General features: G+C 47.0%; 1 protein-coding gene across 1 annotated transcript in view; it reads left to right on the top strand.

The window, feature by feature from the left end:
• The window catches only part of RAB5A (RAB5A, member RAS oncogene family), a 112402-nt gene that overhangs the window by 86099 nt on the left and 9794 nt on the right, over positions 1-16509 (top strand). The window contains exon 4 of the mRNA XM_063922195.1: positions 9774-9896. Coding sequence (XP_063778265.1) covers positions 9774-9896 — 123 coding nt within the window. The remainder of the gene's footprint in view (positions 1-9773; positions 9897-16509) is intronic.

Genomic DNA, 16509 nt, shown 5'->3' on the forward strand with positions numbered 1-16509 from the left:
ATCCTTATAAAGGCGAGGTCCAGGGAGCAGTTGTTCGTCGGAGTAGCACTATCTCGGGAAGTGCTACACCAGCACGGCTGGATTCTGATTATTCCTAAATCGCAGCTGGTTCCTACGACGCGTCTACTGTTCCTGGGTATGGTTCTGGACACAGAACAGGATAAAAATGTGTTTCTCCCTGGGGAGAAGTCCAAGGAGTTGTTGTCTCTAGACAGAGACCTCCTAATACAAATACAGGTGTCGGTGCATCAATGCACGCGAGCCCTGGGAAAGATGGTAGCTTCTTACGAAGAAATTCCATTCGCTAGGTCCCATGCAAGAATCTTCCAGTGGGATCTGTGGGACAAGTGGTCCGGGTCGCATCTTCAGATGCATCGGCGGATAACCCTGTCTCCAAGGGCCAGGGTGTCGCTGTTGTGGTGGCTGCAGAGTGCTCATCTTCTAGGGGGCAGCAGATTCGGCATACAGGACTGGGTCCTGGTGACCACGGATGCCAGCCTTCGAGGCTGGGGGGGCAGTCACACAGGGAAGAAACTTCCAAGGCTATGGAAAAGTCAGGAGACTTCCCTACACATAAATATTCTGGAACTAAGGGCCATTTACAATGCCCTAAGTCAAGCTAGACCCCTGCTTCAACACCGGCCGGTGCTGATCCAGTCAGACAACATCACGGCGGTCGCTCATGTAAACCGACAGGGCGGCACAAGAAGCAGGATGGCGATGGCAGAAGCCACAAGGATTCTCCGATGGGCGGATAATCATGTGTTAGCACTGTCAGCAGTGTTCGTTCCCGGCGTGGACAACTGAGAAGCAGACTTTCTCAGACGACACGACCTCCACCCGGGAGAGTGGGGACTTCATCCAGAAGTCTTCCAAATGATTGTACTCCGTTGGGAAAGGCCACAGGTGGACATGATGGCGTCCCGCCTCAACAAACAGTTACAAAGATATTGCGCCAGGTCAAGGGACCCTCAGGCGATAGCTGTGGACGCTCTGGTAACACCGTGGGTGTACCAGTCGGTGTATGTGTTCCCTTCTCTGCCTCTCTTACCCAGGGTAATGAGAATAATAAGAAGGAGAGGAGTAAGAACTATACTCATTGTTCCGGGTTGGCCAAGAAGAGCTTGGTAACCAGAACTCCAAGAAATGATCTCAGAGGACCCATGGCCTCTACCGCTCAGACAGGACATGCTGCAGCAGGGGGCCTGTCTGTTCCACGACGCACCGCGGCTGCGTTGACGGCATGGCGGTTGAACGCCGGATCCTGAAGGAAAAGGGAATTCCGGAGGAAGTTATCCCTACGCTATTTAAAGCTAGGAAAGAAGTGAACGCAAACCATTATCACCGCATATGGCGGAAATATGTTGCGTACTGTGAGGCCAGGAAGGCCCCAAAGGAGAAATTTCAGCTAGGTCGATTTCTGCACTTCCTACAGTCAGAGGTGACTATGGGCCTAAAATTGGGTTCCATTAAGGTCCAGATTTCGGCTCTATCGATTTTCTTCCAAAATTGAACTGGCTTCACTGCCTGAAGTTCAGACTTTTGTTAAGGGAGTGCTGCATAGTCAGCCCCCGTTTGTGCCTCCAGTGGCACCGTGGGATCTCAACGTGGTGTTGGATTTCCTGAAGTCACATTGGGTTGAGCCACTTAAATCCGTGGAGCTATAATACCTCACGTGGAAAGTGGTCATTCTGTGGGCCTTGGCGTCGGCCAGGCGTGTATCAGAATTGGCGGCTTTGTCATACAAAAGCCCTCATCTGTATTTTATATGGATAAGGCGGAATTGAGGACTCGTTCCCAATTCCTTCCTAAGGTGGTATCAGTTTTTCATGTGAACCAACCTATTGTGGTGCCTGCGGCTACTTGGGACTTGGAGGATTCCAAGTTACTGGACGTAGTCAGGGCCCTGAAAAGTATATGTTCCAGGACGGCTGGAGTCAGGAAAACTGACTCGCTATTTATCCTGTATGCACCCAACAAGCTGGGTGCTCCTGCTTCTAAGCAGACTATTGCTCGCTGGATCTGTAGCACGATTCAACTTGCACATGCTGCGGCTGGACTGCCGCACCCTAAATCTGTAAAAGCCCATTCCACGAGGAAAGTGGGCTCTTCTTGGGCGGCTGCCCGAGGGGTCTCGGATTTACAACTTTGCCGAGCTGTTACTTGGTCGGGTTCAAACATTTTTGCAACAGTCTACAAGTTTGATACCCTGGCTGAGGAGGACCTAGAGTTTGCTCATTCGGTGCTGCAGAGTCATCCGCACTCTCCCGCCCGTTTGGGAGCTTTGGTATAATCCCCATGGTCCTTACGGAGTCCCAGCATCCACTTAGGACGTTAGAGAAAATGAGATTTTACTCACCGGTAAATCTATTTCTCGTAGTCCGTAGTGGATGCTGGGCGCCCATCCCAAGTGCGGATTGTCTGCAATACTTGTTTATAGTTATTGCTTAACTAAAGGGTTATTGTTGAGCCATCTGTTGAGAGGCTCAGTTATATTTCATACTGTTAACCGGGTATAGTATCACGAGTTATACGGTGTGGCTGGTATGAGTCTTACCCGGGATTCAAAATCCTTCCTTATTGTGTCAGCTCTTCCGGGCACAGTATCCTAACTGAGGTCTGGAGGAGGGTCATAGTGGGAGGAGCCAGTGCACACCAGGTAGTCCTAAAGCTTTCTTTAGTTGTGCCCAGTCTCCTGCGGAGCCGCTATTCCCCATGGTCCTTGCGGAGTCCCAGCATCCACTACGGACTACGAGAAATAGATTTACCGGTGAGTAAAATCTTATTTTATACATTATATTTGTTTTTCAATATTAAACAATTGCTAGGGAGGCCAATAAAAAGACTTTATACTTTATTTATATTAAGCTGCTAATATTAAACAGTTTATTATTGGGGGAAACAGTTATTTGATGGCATCATAAATGGCAGTGCAGTGAGGTAAATAGCTGGGGAGGCACTTGCTAGTACCAGAGCCAGACTTACACACCATGGCCCTCATTCCAAGTTGTTCGCTCGGAGTTTTTCATCGCATCGCAGTGAGAATTCTCTTAGTGCGCATGCGCAATGTTCGCACTGCGACTGCGCCAAGTAACTTTACTATGATGAAAGTAAGTTTACTCACGGCATTTTCATCGCTCCGACGTTCGCATTGTGATTGACAGGAAATGGGTGTTACTGGGCGGATGCACAGCGTTTTAGGGGCGTGTGGCTGGAAACGCTACCGTTTCCGGAAAAAACGCAGGAGTGGCCGGAGAAACGGTGGGAGTGCCTGGGCGAACGCTGGGTGTGTTTATGACGTCAGCCAGGAACGAAAAGCACTGAACTGATCGCACAGGCAGAGTAAGTCTGAAGCTACTCAGAAACTGCTAACTCGTTTGTAATCGCAATATTGCGCGTACGTCGGTCGCAATTTTAAGAAGCTAAGATTCACTCCCAGTAGGCGGCGGCTTAGCGTGTGTAACTCTGCTACATTCGCCTTGCGAGCGAACAACTCGGAATGAGGGCCCATATACAGTATGAATTCAAGGTCTCATGTTAGTATTATACACAGGTGGGCAGTATATGCTGCTGAAAATTTGGTGTGTTTTGATCAGAGATGTGTGGAAAAGATAGGCACTGGCTCACCTGTCATAGAATCTTTGACTATAAAAATTATGAGAATAACACAAAGAAGATATTTATAATATATTCTTTGTATTTTTCATATAGTTTATATAGTCAAAACTCTACCATATACTGGAGTATGACAGGAAAGGCTTTACCTCACTAATAAATGGTGCCCACATCATAAAATATGGTTTCCTTTTCATAAATATTTTTTTTAGCAATATTTTAGTGCCAGCTTAATACAAGTATAATATAATATTGGTCTATTAATCTCTTTAATTTGTCCCTTAATATATTCATTAAATAGTATTGCATCCATAAGATTATTAAGGTTTTGTTTTGTTTTTTTACTGCCTTTTCAATGCATAATGATTGCCCGCGTAATAAGGATTTTTACCCCTCCTTATCCTCTTGCCAGATAGCTGACACAGCATGCTTTATGCGCTACTTCATCTTCATTTTTGTTTTCTCTTACGTCCTATGGGATAATGGGAATCCATTTAGTACCATGGGGTATAGACTGATCCACTTGGAGCCATGGGCACTATAGAAGTTTGAATGTGTGTGTTGTACTCAGTGCCTTGTCCCTTCCAAGGCTAGTGGGGTAGAGCCAGCATGGCTGGACTCCATAAGGGGAATGATTTTCACCATTTCTACAAAATTATCTCGTAATGAAAAGAGGCGCAATACTTTAGGCAGTCTGTGGATGAGTTTATGAAAAAGGACTCAGTACCCAGACCAGCGTCTCAGTCCTCTACCATTTGTCCGCAAAAACGTACTTTGTCCCATATACTGCATTCTGACTCTGATGATGAAGGGTTAGAAATGGAGGAAGGTGAGCTGGACACAGCGGTACTGGAGGGTACTCTGTCGCAGGGTGTAGAGACTCTCATAGACTCTGTCAGAGAAGTTCTAAATATCCCTGATAAGCTGACAGAGAAGAGTGAGGAATCTTACTTTAATATTAAGAAAAAATCCTCAGCCACTTTTCCTGTGTCAAAGGCACTAAATACCCTGTTTGAAAAACCGTGGGTTAAGCCAGATAAGAAATTTCAGATTCCCAGGCGGTTATCTTTTCCTTTTTCTCCTGAGGATAGGAAAAAATGGGAAAATCCACCGATTGTGGGTGCATCAGTCTCCAGGCTGTCACGTAAAATTGTACTACTTGTGCCTGGTGCAGCTTCCCTAAAGGATGCGGCTGATCGCAAGATTGAGACTACACTCAAATCTTTGTATACGGCTGTTGGGGTGGCTCAGAGACCCACTATAGCATGTGGATGGATTACAAGAGCCATTGTTAAATGGTCAGGTAATTTAATTGAGGGGTTAGACACCTTACCTTAAGAGGAAATTATTTTGCTTCTGCAATATATACAAGACTCTGCAAACTTTATGGTGGAAGCCATAGAGGAAATAGGTTTGCTTAATCTACGCACTACAGCTATGGCAGTGTCCGCACGCAGAGGATTATGGCTACATCAGTGGACTGCTGACATGGACTTCAGGAAATGAGTGGAAGGCCTACCTTTCACAGGAGAAGCCTTATTTGGAGATGAACTCGACAAATGGATCTCCTGAGCTACTGTGGGTAAGTCCACATACCTACCTTCTGAAGATCCGCCAGCTAGGATGGCATACTCAGGACCTAATCTACAGTTCTTTCGGACTGCCAAGTTAAGGGGCAAGGCCAGAGGTTCATCTACCGCTGCAAGAGGGGCTAGAGGTACACCACCCAAACCAGCGACTGCCGGTTCACAGGAACAGTGCTCAGGCTCTCCTTCCTCAAAACCTTCCGCGTGACGGTAGACACAATGCCTGGAAGACATGAGTGGGGCCCGGCTAAAATTCTTCAGTCACATCTGGACAAGATCGTGCCAGGAGCCCTGGGTCATAGACCTTATATCCCACAGCTAGAGACTGGAGTTCCAGAAGCTCCTACCTCAGAGATTTTTCAAATCAGGGTTACCAGTTTCATGATAGGCGAGAGTAAACTTAAACGACGCCATTCAAAAACTGTTACAGACCCAGGTCATTATTCCAGTTCCACCTCGTCTACACAACAAGAGTTACTATTCCAGCTTGTTTGTAGTACCGAAACAAGACTGTTCAGTAAAACTGATTCTGAACCTCAAGTCATTGAACCCGTACTTACGTGTGTTCAAATTCAAGATGGAGTCTCTGAGAGCAGTGATCTCAGGTCTGGAAGAGGGGTAATTCCTAGCATCTCTGGATGTCAAGGATGCGTACCTTCACATTCCGATCTGGCCGCCTCATCAGGCTTATCTACGGTTTGTACTGCAGGGCTGCCACGACCAGTTCCAGGCCCTGCCATTTGGTTTCTCCACGCCCCCGAGGGTGTCCACCAAAGTGATGGCGGAGATGATGATGATGCTCCGCAGACAGGGAGTGAACATTGTTCTGTACTTGGACGATCTTCTGATAAAGGCACCTTCCAGGAAACAGCTTTTGGAGAACATTGCCTTCTCAACCAGACTACTTCTGGCTCATGGGTGGATTCTGAACCTGCCAAAATCTCACCTGGATCCAACGCAAAGGCTTCAGTTCCTGGGAATGATACTGGACACAGAGTCTCAGAAGATATTTCTTCCCTTGGAAAAGGTGATGGTAATCCAGTCGATGGTTCGGGCCGTCTTGAAGCCGACCCGGATCTCAGTGCATCTCTGCATACTCCTTCTGGGGAAAATGGTGGCTTCTTACGAAGCAGTTCAGTACAGAAGGTTTCATGCGAGGCCCTTCCAGTTGGATCTGTTGGACAAATGGTCCGGATCGCATCTTCACATGCACCAGAGGATTCGTCTGTCACCAAAAGCCAGGATCTCCCTCGTGTGGTGGCTACAGACGTCTCTCCTAGTTGAGGGTCGGAGGTTTGGGATTCAGAATTGGATTCTGCTAACCAGACGCAAGCCTCAGAGGTTGGGGAGCAGTCACCCAGGGGGTGCAGTTTCAGAGAAAGATGGTCAAGTCAGGAAGTCGTCCTTCCAATAAACATCCTGGAACTCAGGGCTATCTATAACGCCCTTCTGCAGGCCTCATCTCTTCTTCAGAATCAGGCCATTCAAGTCCAGTCGGATATTGTGACGGCGGTATTGTACATAATCCGACTTGGTGGAATGAAAAGCAGAGCCGCAACGTCAGGGTTGTCAAGAATTCTCCTCTGGGCTGAAAAACACGCCATCCGGGAGTAGACAACTGGGAAGCAGACTTGCTCAGCAGACACGACCTGCACCCAGGGGAATGGGGCCTCCACCTGGAGGTGTTCTGGTAATTAACACGTCGGTGGGGGTATTCACAAATCGACATGATGGCCTCTCGACTCAACAAGAAGCTCAGGCAGTATTGTTCCAGGTCGAAGGACCCACAGGCAGTAGCGGTAGACGCCCTGACAACTCCGTGGGTCTACCAGCTGGTGTACTGTTTCCTCCCATTCCTCTGATCCCAAGAATTCTAAAAAGAATAAAAAGGGAAAAGTACAAGCAATCCTCAGTGTTCCGGTCTGGCCACGAAGGGCCTGGTATGCAGATCTTATCGAGTTGATGACCGAAGAGAGGATCTTTTGCAACAGGGCCCATTCATCTATCAAGACTTACCACGGCTATGTTTAACGGCATGGAAGTTGAACGGTTAATTCTAGCCAGGAGAGGGATTCCTGACAAGGTCATTCTGACTATGATCCAAGCCAGAAAGGGGGCAACGTCTAAACATTACCATTGTATCTGGAAGAAATATGTCTCTTGGTGTGAGAGCAGACAATATGCTACGGTGGAATTTTATCTGGAACGTTTTCTGCTTTTTCTGCAGTCGGGAGTTGACATGGGTCTACGTCTAGGCTCCACAAAAGTTCAGATTTTGGCCTTGTCTATTTTCTTTCAGAAATAATTGGCTTCTCTTTCCCTGAGGTCCAGACGTTCTTGAAAGGTGTTCTGAACTTACAACCTCCTTTTGTGCCTCCTACGGCATCTTGAGATCTCAATTTGGTGTTGCAGTTCCTTCAGTCGGACTGGTTTGAACCATTGCAGGAGGTACACGTAAAGTTCCTTACGTGGAAGACCGTCACACTGTTGGCCTTGGCTTCAGCAAGACGTGTATCGGAGCTGGGGGTGTTGTATCATAAGAGCCCCTACTTAATTTTCCATGAAGACAGAGCTGAACTCAAGACTGTTCAGCAATTTCTTCTGAAGGTGGTGTCTGCGTTTCACATCAACCAACCTATTGTGGTTCTGGCTGTTACAGACGCCTTTGCAACTTCAAAGTCTTTGGATGTCTTACGGGCTTTGAAGGTCTATGTGAAGAGAACAGCTCGTCACAGGAAATCGGACTCGCTGTTCGTTCTTTATGATCCCAATAAACTCGGGTGTCCTGCTTTGAAGCAGTCCATTGCACGCTGGATCAGAATCATTATCCAGCATGCTTATTCTACGGCAGGATTGCAGATTCCAAAATCTGTTCAAGCCCACTCTACTAGGTCTGTGGGTTCCTCTTGGGCAGCTCCCCGGGGTGTCTCGGCTTTTACAGCTCTGCCGAGCAGCTACTTGGTCGGGTTCGAACACGTTTGCAAAGTTTTACAAGATTGATACCTTGGCCTCTGAGGACCTTCAGTTTGGTCAACTAGTTCTGCAGGAACCTCAACACTCTCCCACCCGGTTTGGGAGCTTTGGTACTTCCCCATGGTAGTAAATGGATTCCCAGTATCCCCCTAGGACGTAAGAGAAAATGGGATTTTAATTATCTACCGGTAAATCCTTTTCTCGTAGTCCGCCCGGTGCTTCGTTCTTCCTGCTCTGTTACTTGGTTAAGTAATGTTGTTTGGTTTAGCTGTTGCTATCCCTGTTGCAAGTTTGGTTAGCATGGCTTTCCTCTTGTTCTAGTTGTGCTGGTTCGAAATCTCACCACTCTCTTTTTCTATATCCTTCTCTCAAAGTATGTCCGTCTCCCCGGGCACAGTTTCCTAGACTGAGTCTGGTAGGAGGGGTATAGAGGGAGGAGTCGGCACACACATTCAAACTTCTATATTGCCCATGGCTCCTAGTGGACCCATCTATACCCCATGGTACTAAATGGATTCCCAGTATCCCCTACAGATTACGAGAAAAGGATTTACCGGTAGGTAATTAAAATCCTATTTTTTCACTGCTACTCGATAAATCAGGTGATTTTCATTCTTTAGCCGACGTGATTAACTTCTTCAAAATTATAGATTGGTTCATCAGTTTGCAGTGGTCATTTGTTACCTTTTGCTTAGTTCGCTCAATGTTTTGGTGCTTTTATCTGTCTAAAAATGAATAAAACTGAAGTATTGTCTCATTGGCACAAGATTTTTTTCATTTTGTTAAGCATTTATGCAAGATCAGAAAAGCAATAGAAGGGGTATTTTCAATTGAAGTCTGATCCATTCCGACATTCATTTGTCGGAGTGGATCCGACCTGGACTATTCAATGCAAGCTGAGACAGGGAGAGCCGCGACCAGACGGGGGAGAGAAGCGCTATAGCAGCGTAGTCGGAGGATGTCCCAGCCGCCGCTCACGGCATCGTCCACCTGGCTCCAGCAAGCGAGGTCTCGCTTGCTGGAGCCGGGTGGTCGCTGCTGTGAGCGGCGGCTGGGACATTCTCCGGCTATGCTGCTCTCCCCCGTCTCTCCTCCCACCCCCCACACCCCATCTCCACCTTTTCTGCTCTCGCATCACGGCCGCCGCTCACGGCAGCATCCACCCGGCTCCAGCAAGCGAGGTCTTGCTTGCTGGAGCCAGGTGGACGCTGCTGTGAGCGGCGGCTGGGACACATCCTCCGACGCTGCTCTCCCCGTCTGCCCGCAGCTCTCACCGTCTCTGCTCCCGCATCTCACTTCGACTTTTTTTAAAGTCGAATTGAGATGGTTGAAAAGGGGGCCGAAACCTGTCTTTTTGACAGAACCACGTGCTTTTTGACAAGTCGAATTCCTCGACTTGTCGAATAATTTGGGGTTAGATTGAATAGGTCGGAACACCTTCCGACCTAAAAAAAGTCGAAAACTTAAGTTTTTTCGACAGACGGCAGCTTTCGACTTCAATTGAATATACCCCTGAGTGAGGAAAGAAGTATATAGCAGGTAACCACTGTGATGCAAAATGATGAAGTGTAATAGAGTATTACATTCACTGTATTGCAGGAATCATTTGCAAGAGCAAAGAACTGGGTGAAAGAACTTCAGAGACAAGCAAGCCCTAATATTGTAATAGCTTTGTCTGGTAACAAAGCAGATCTGGCTTCCAAGCGAGCTGTGGACTTTCAGGTAAGTTGTATGTGTGCGTGTATATGTGTGAGATATACTGTATGTGTTCTACAAGACCTCTTAAGGTGTCCTGTCGTATCTGGCACCAAGACGTTAGCAGCATATCCTTTAAATCCTGTAAGTTGCAAGGTGGGGCCTCCATGGGTTCGGTTGCCCATGATGACACTTGTCCACCACTGAAAATGTCTATAGTTGGCACATGAGCATTAGAACTGGACCATTGGTCAATGGAAGAAGGTGGCCCGGTCTGATGAATCACATTTTCTCTGGCTGGGTCCACAGGATTATCCACAGGATAACATTGGGATATTGTCGAGCGACAGCGAAAATGGCACCAACACGGTCACAAACTTTCTGGCCTCCCAGGATGCATTGGGGCCTCCACTATATAGTCCCGCCCACTGACTCAGTCAGATCAGTTTTTTGTTTGGTGCGGCAGGAAGCCGCATGGTCACAGGGCTGCTGTGGAGCTGCCTCAAGTTTTTATTATTTTATTTTTATAGACTTACTATATTGTTTTTTTTGAGCGACTTATCTTAACAGCGTCTTAAACGCATTCTAGAAAGAGTCGCTCCAACAACTCCCCACCGGGTCGCAACAACGCTTACCTTCGGGTATCAGTGCTGTCTCGACGGGCGTCTGTGTCGGATGTTCTAGCAGGTCCAGCAGACGTAACCAGGCTGTGGCCGGAGCATGGGGAGACGGTGAGTCTATGGACTTCCTCTTACTAGAGGGGTCAGGACACAGCTACACTGACTTTGGTGGAGACTACAAACAGTGTGTTGATGCGCCGAACATCTAGAGTGCGACAGAGCTACGCTCCGGGGACCATAGGCGCCAGGACTAGGTAGAGGCCGCGATCCTGGGAGTTTAAGTCAACAGGGGGATTCAGACACTCTCCTGGCCGTCCCTCCTCCGAGTACATGGCCATTTCCCGCATGTTTCTCGTTTCGTGAACTAAATGACCTCACTTCCGGCTCAGACGCTACCACGAGGGTACTCGGTCGCAGCTTAGACGCGGTTGTGTACACTGGAGATAAACCCGCCAGACCGAGTCGCAGGCCTTAGCGTCTGCATACAGGTGGAAGTCGCTCAGCGTCCGTGTCCGTTGGTGAGCGTCCGTGTCCGTTATCAGTTATCAAGAGCGGCAGTGTACACCAGTAGCGTCTGAATCCACTCAGCGTCTTACGAGCGTATTTGCTTGGATATGGAAGTGTGGCGAGTCTCCCTGTATCCCGCTCTACGGAGGCAGGGTGTACAGTACTAAAAATTCTCTCTACTTCTTAGTATGCATTGTTAATTTTTAGTACCTATTGCATGTGAGACCTGTATATTACTGTGTTTTCTGCATGCTATGTTGAAAAAAAAACCAGTTTAAAACAGAAGTACAATTTTCCTACTTATGTATAAGTTGTTATGGAGGTTGTATTCTCATATGGCAATGTCTAATGCTTTAACATGTGACTGACTGCTAGTATGTGTGCTGACTTTTTTGTGTAATGTCAGTCCTGTTCTGACCCTCAAATCAGGTGCACTGTGGTCAGATTGATCTCACCTCTATATATTGACATATAGGGTGATTTTCAGTCACAAATTGTGTAGTCAATAACAGGTTAATACCATGTCTGTGAGCGGCAAAAGTGATGAGGAGAATTTATCAAGCACTCCTACAGCCCTAACATGCTTATCTTGTAAGTCAGGGGTAATTGATATGAATCAATTGGTCACTTATGAGGGTTTGTGTGCAAACTGTTTCGCTTTTCAGCGAAGTAAAAAACAGGAGTTGGTTCAACCACCAACAGAGCCACCATGGAATATGTTCGCAAAGACTCTGTCTTGAATAGCGGACAGGTTAGCTCCGGTAGCACCACCTCAAGGGTTAGGTTACACTATGAACCCATACATGCAGCTCCCTTCCTATGGTTTGGTTCCAGTAGCCTCTACAAGCAACCAAGGGGCAGGTAAGATTAAGACAGATACGTCTGTGTGGCAGACTACACAAGATGATACATCGGATGATGATGATACAATAGATTCCACTCCGTGTGATGATTAGTCGCAGAGCTTTAGTTCAGAAGATGTAGCTGAACTTATTAATGCTGTGAAGGCTGTTCTCTCGTTGGAAGAGCCAGCCAAGACCGTGTTAAAAGCAAAAGCACCTGTATTTATACGAACAAAATCAGTAAAAGCTGAATTCCTAAGAGATGGGATTCTTATTATCCATTTCCTGCTGTGGATTGTTCGAAAAGAGAAGTTCCTCCAAAAGTAGATGCACATGTTCTGCGACTCGTGCATAAATATGCTTTACCACTGTCATCTACCTCATTGAATGATGTCACAGACAGAAGTGTAGAGAGCCTGTTGAAAAATATTTTTTCTCTAGTAGGAGCAGTGGTAAGACCTGCTATGGCTTCGGCCTGGGTAGCAAAGGCAATGGGCGAATGGATAGAGGAACTAGAGAATGACATCCCTTCTCCTACTAGGGAGCAAGAGGATCGTTTTTACCGTTTAAGACAATCTGCCCAGTATTTGGAAGAAGCAGCAATTGATGTAGGCACAGTTGCTTCTAAAGTTTCAGCCTTGACAGTAGTCGCTCGCAGAGCAGTTTGGCTATGGACCTGGAAGGCAGATGCGGAGTCCAAGAAAGAATTGGAAGCATTGCCTTTTGTCGGTAATATATTATTTGGAAAACCTTTATCGGATATCCTAGAATCAGAGGCTGAATCGAAAAAGGTCAGATTTCCGGCTGCTTATAACCCTAAATCCAAAGGTTTAAAATTTCGCTCATTTCGTTGGCAAAGCGAAAGCTAAAGAGGAGCCTAAGCAACCCCAGTTTAAATCCAGGGGTAGGACGCAGTGGGCTAGTAAAAAGCCAGCCTCCAAACCTGAACAGAAAACCTGAAGAGACGGGCCTCCGCCTGGAGGATTCCAGGGTTGGGGGCCTACTCCTTCTTTTTGCACACACATGGCAACAGTCAACAGCAGATGCTTGGGTGCAGAAGGTAGTATCTCGGGGGTATGGGTTCCCATACAGGAGGCAGCCTCCTCAAAGATTTTTTTGCATCAGCCCGTCTCGTATAGAGTCGAAGGGCAATGGCCTGCAAGAAGCAGTCCAAAAATTACTGCAGTCAGGTGTGATTGTCCCAGTACCTCCATCACAAAGGGGACAGGGGTTTTACTCCAATCTATTTCTAATCCAGAAACCAAATGGGTCATACAGACCAATCCTCAATCTGAAAATGTTGAACAAATACATATGGATCCCGAAGTTCCACATGGAGACGTTACGCTCCATAATGTTGGCTATGGAACCGGGAGATTACATGGTATCTCTGAATGTACGGGATGCTTACCTACATGTGCCTATAGCGCTGTCTCATCAGTGTTACCTCAGGTTTGCCATCCTCCAGGAACATTTCCAGTTCCAAGCTCGGCCTTTCGGGCAAGCTACAGCACCCAGGGTGTTTACCAAGATCATGGTGGTTATGGCAGCTTGTCTGCGCAAACAGGGAAGAATATTCCCATACCTCGACGACCTGTTAATCTTAGCACAGTCGCAAGATTTACTGTTGAGCCATCTTCAACAGACGATAGTTTGTTTACAGAGACACGGGTGGCTCATAAATTGGGAAAAGTCGTCCCTGAATCCGTCACAGCGTATGGTTCATTTGGGGGCCATATTGGATTCAGACTTACAGAAAGTTCTCTTACCAGAGAAAAAGATAGTCAAGGTGCAGGTCATGGCTCAGGAAGAGTTGCAAGCCCAGACAATGTCAGTCCATGCAGCAATGCGACTGTTGGGTCTGATGGTATCAACCTTCGACATGGTGGAATATGCTCAATTCCACTCCAGACCGTTGTAGCACCTTATTCTGGCCAAATGGAACGGAAATCATCAGACGATAAGCAGATGATAAAGATTCCGGTAAATGTAAAAAGGTCTCTAGCGTGGTGGCTACAGACAGACCATTTAAACAAGGGGAGATCCTTTTGGATAAAAGAGTCGCAAGTCCTGACAACAGATGCCAGCCTGTAAGGCTGGGGGGCGGTACTCGGAAGCCTATGGTTCCAGGGAAAATGGACCGCAAGGGAAAGTCGCCTGCCGATAAATCTGTTGGAGATAAGGGCCGTTTACCTGGCTTTAGTTCTGGCAGAGGACAATCTACAAGGAAGACCAGTCCAGATCCGCTCAGACAATGCGACAGCAGTAGCATACCTCAATCGTCAAGGAGGAACTAACAGCAAGAGACTGATGTAGGAAGTAACTCCCATTCTAAAATGGGCAGAACTCCATCTCCCGGCATTGTCAGCAGTATTTGTCCCGGGTGTACTAAATTGGGAAGCGGATTTTCTCAGTCGACACACCATTCAGGAAACCGAATGGGCACTACACCCAGAAGTGTTTCAGACACTGGTGAACAGATGGGGTCTACCGGAGATGGACCTTTATAGCGTCTCGTCTAAACAACAAAGTTCCGAGGTACGGATCGAGAACAAGGGACCCAGGAGCGGTCCTGGTAGACGCACTGTCAGTAGAATGGAGGTTTCAGCTGGCATATCTGTTTCCTCCAATATCTCTGTTACCCAGAGTAGTGAGAAAGATAAAACAGGCAAAAGGAGCAATCATTCTAATAGCTCCAGCTTGGCCAAGAAGGCATTGGTACACAGATCTGTTGAGAATGTCCGTGGAAGCACCGATACTGCTCCCTCAACGTCCAGATCTGCTAATGCAGGGTCCTTGTTGTCACAGTCATCTGGATCGCCTGTCTTTGACGGCGTGGCTGTTGAAACCTCTATCTTAGAGGCTAAAGGATTTTCGAAACAAGTAATCCAAACTATGCTTAGAGCAAGAAAGCCTTCTTCGGCCCGTGTGTATCATAGAATATGGCAAGCCTATATTCATTGGTGTATGCTGGAAAAAATTTCAATTCGAGATCTTTTAAAGTAGCTAGGATTTTGGATTTCCTTCAGGCAGGATTGGATAAAGGGTTGAAAGTTGCTTCTTTGAGGGTTCAGGTTTCAGCGTTAACTGTATGGTTTCAGCAGAAGATTGCTGATTTACAGGATGTACGTACGTTTTTTCAAGGAGTAGTACATATTCAACCTCCATTTGTTCCTCCTGCAGCTCCCTGGGATTTGAATTTAGTTCTTACATTTCTCCAGGGTCCTCTGTTTGAACCACTTGAGAGAGCAGATCTTAAGTGGTTAACGGTTAAAGTTCTTTTTTTACTGGCAATGGCGTCAGCCAGAAGAGTGTCAGATTTAGGAGCATTATCATGTAAGTCTCCTTTCCTAAGTTTTTTTCCAGACAGAGCAGTTCTCAGAACGAGATCTAGCTATCTTCCAAAGGTGGTATCAAAGTTTCACCTGAATGAAGAGATTGTAGTCCCAGCTTTTCAGGTATCGGGACTATCTGCGGGAGAAGCGTCGCTGGACGTGGTCCGGGCTTTAAGAATCTACATAGATCGTACTAGTGCCATCAGGAAAACAGATTCTCTCTTCATCCTCTACAGATTCCATAGAAGAGGATGGCCTGCTAGTAAACAGACGCTGGCGAGATGGCTCCGAATGGTAATATCAGAAGCTTATTCTCATGCGGATCTCCCTATTCCGGCTAATGTCTCTGCGCACACTACACGTAAGGTAGGTCCTTCTTGGGCAGCACAACAGGGTGCTTCAGCAGAACAGATATGTAGGGCAGCCACATGGTCTTCCATAAACACATTCATCATACATTATGCCTTGGATACTTTTGCCTCTCATGACGCAGACTTCGGGCGAATGGTCCTCCTGTGCAATCAGGAGCGTCCCCACCACTAAAATGGCTTTGGGAATCCCAATGTTATCCTGTGGATAATCCTGTGGACCCAGCCAGAGAAATATACGTTATGGTAAGAACTTACCGTTGATAACGTGATTTCACTTATGTCCACAGGGATCCCACCCTGATGCATCTGATTTGAGGATCTAGACAATTACTCAAACCTCTTCCTTCTTGTATGGAAGGGTGTGCATGTGTGTTCTTATCGCCTAAACAGGTTTCTGCCTGATGTTCCTGCCTAAAATCGCTGTGGAAAGAACTGATCTGACTGAGTCAGTATGCTGGACTATATAGTGGAGGCCCCAATGCATCCTGGGAGGCCAGAAAGCTTGTGACCGTGTTGGTGCCATTTTCGCTGTCGCTCGACAATATCCCAATGTTATCCTGTGGATACCTGTGGACATAAGAGAAATCACGTTATCAACGGTAAGTTCTTACAATAACGTATATTTCTTTTACATCATATGGATGGCCGGTTGTTTGCGTGTCTCATTTATCTGGGTAAGAGATGGCACCATGATGCACTATTGGAAGAAGGCAAGCTGGCTCTGCATTCATGTTGATGTTACTACTACCTACCTAAACATTGTTGCAGACCAAGTACACCCCTTCAACGGTATTCCCTGGTGGCAGCGGCCTCTTTCGGCAGGATAATTCACCCTGCCACACTGCAAACATTGTTCAGGAATGGTTTGACAGAGATTTCAAGGTCTTGACTTGGTCTCCCAAATCCCCAGATCTCAAACCGTTCGAGCATCTGTGGGATGTGTTGGAGAAACAAGTCCGAGCCAT

The sequence above is a fragment of the Pseudophryne corroboree genome, chromosome 5 (assembly GCF_028390025.1).
Source record: "Pseudophryne corroboree isolate aPseCor3 chromosome 5, aPseCor3.hap2, whole genome shotgun sequence".
In the NCBI taxonomy this organism is placed as follows: Eukaryota; Metazoa; Chordata; class Amphibia; order Anura; family Myobatrachidae; genus Pseudophryne; species Pseudophryne corroboree.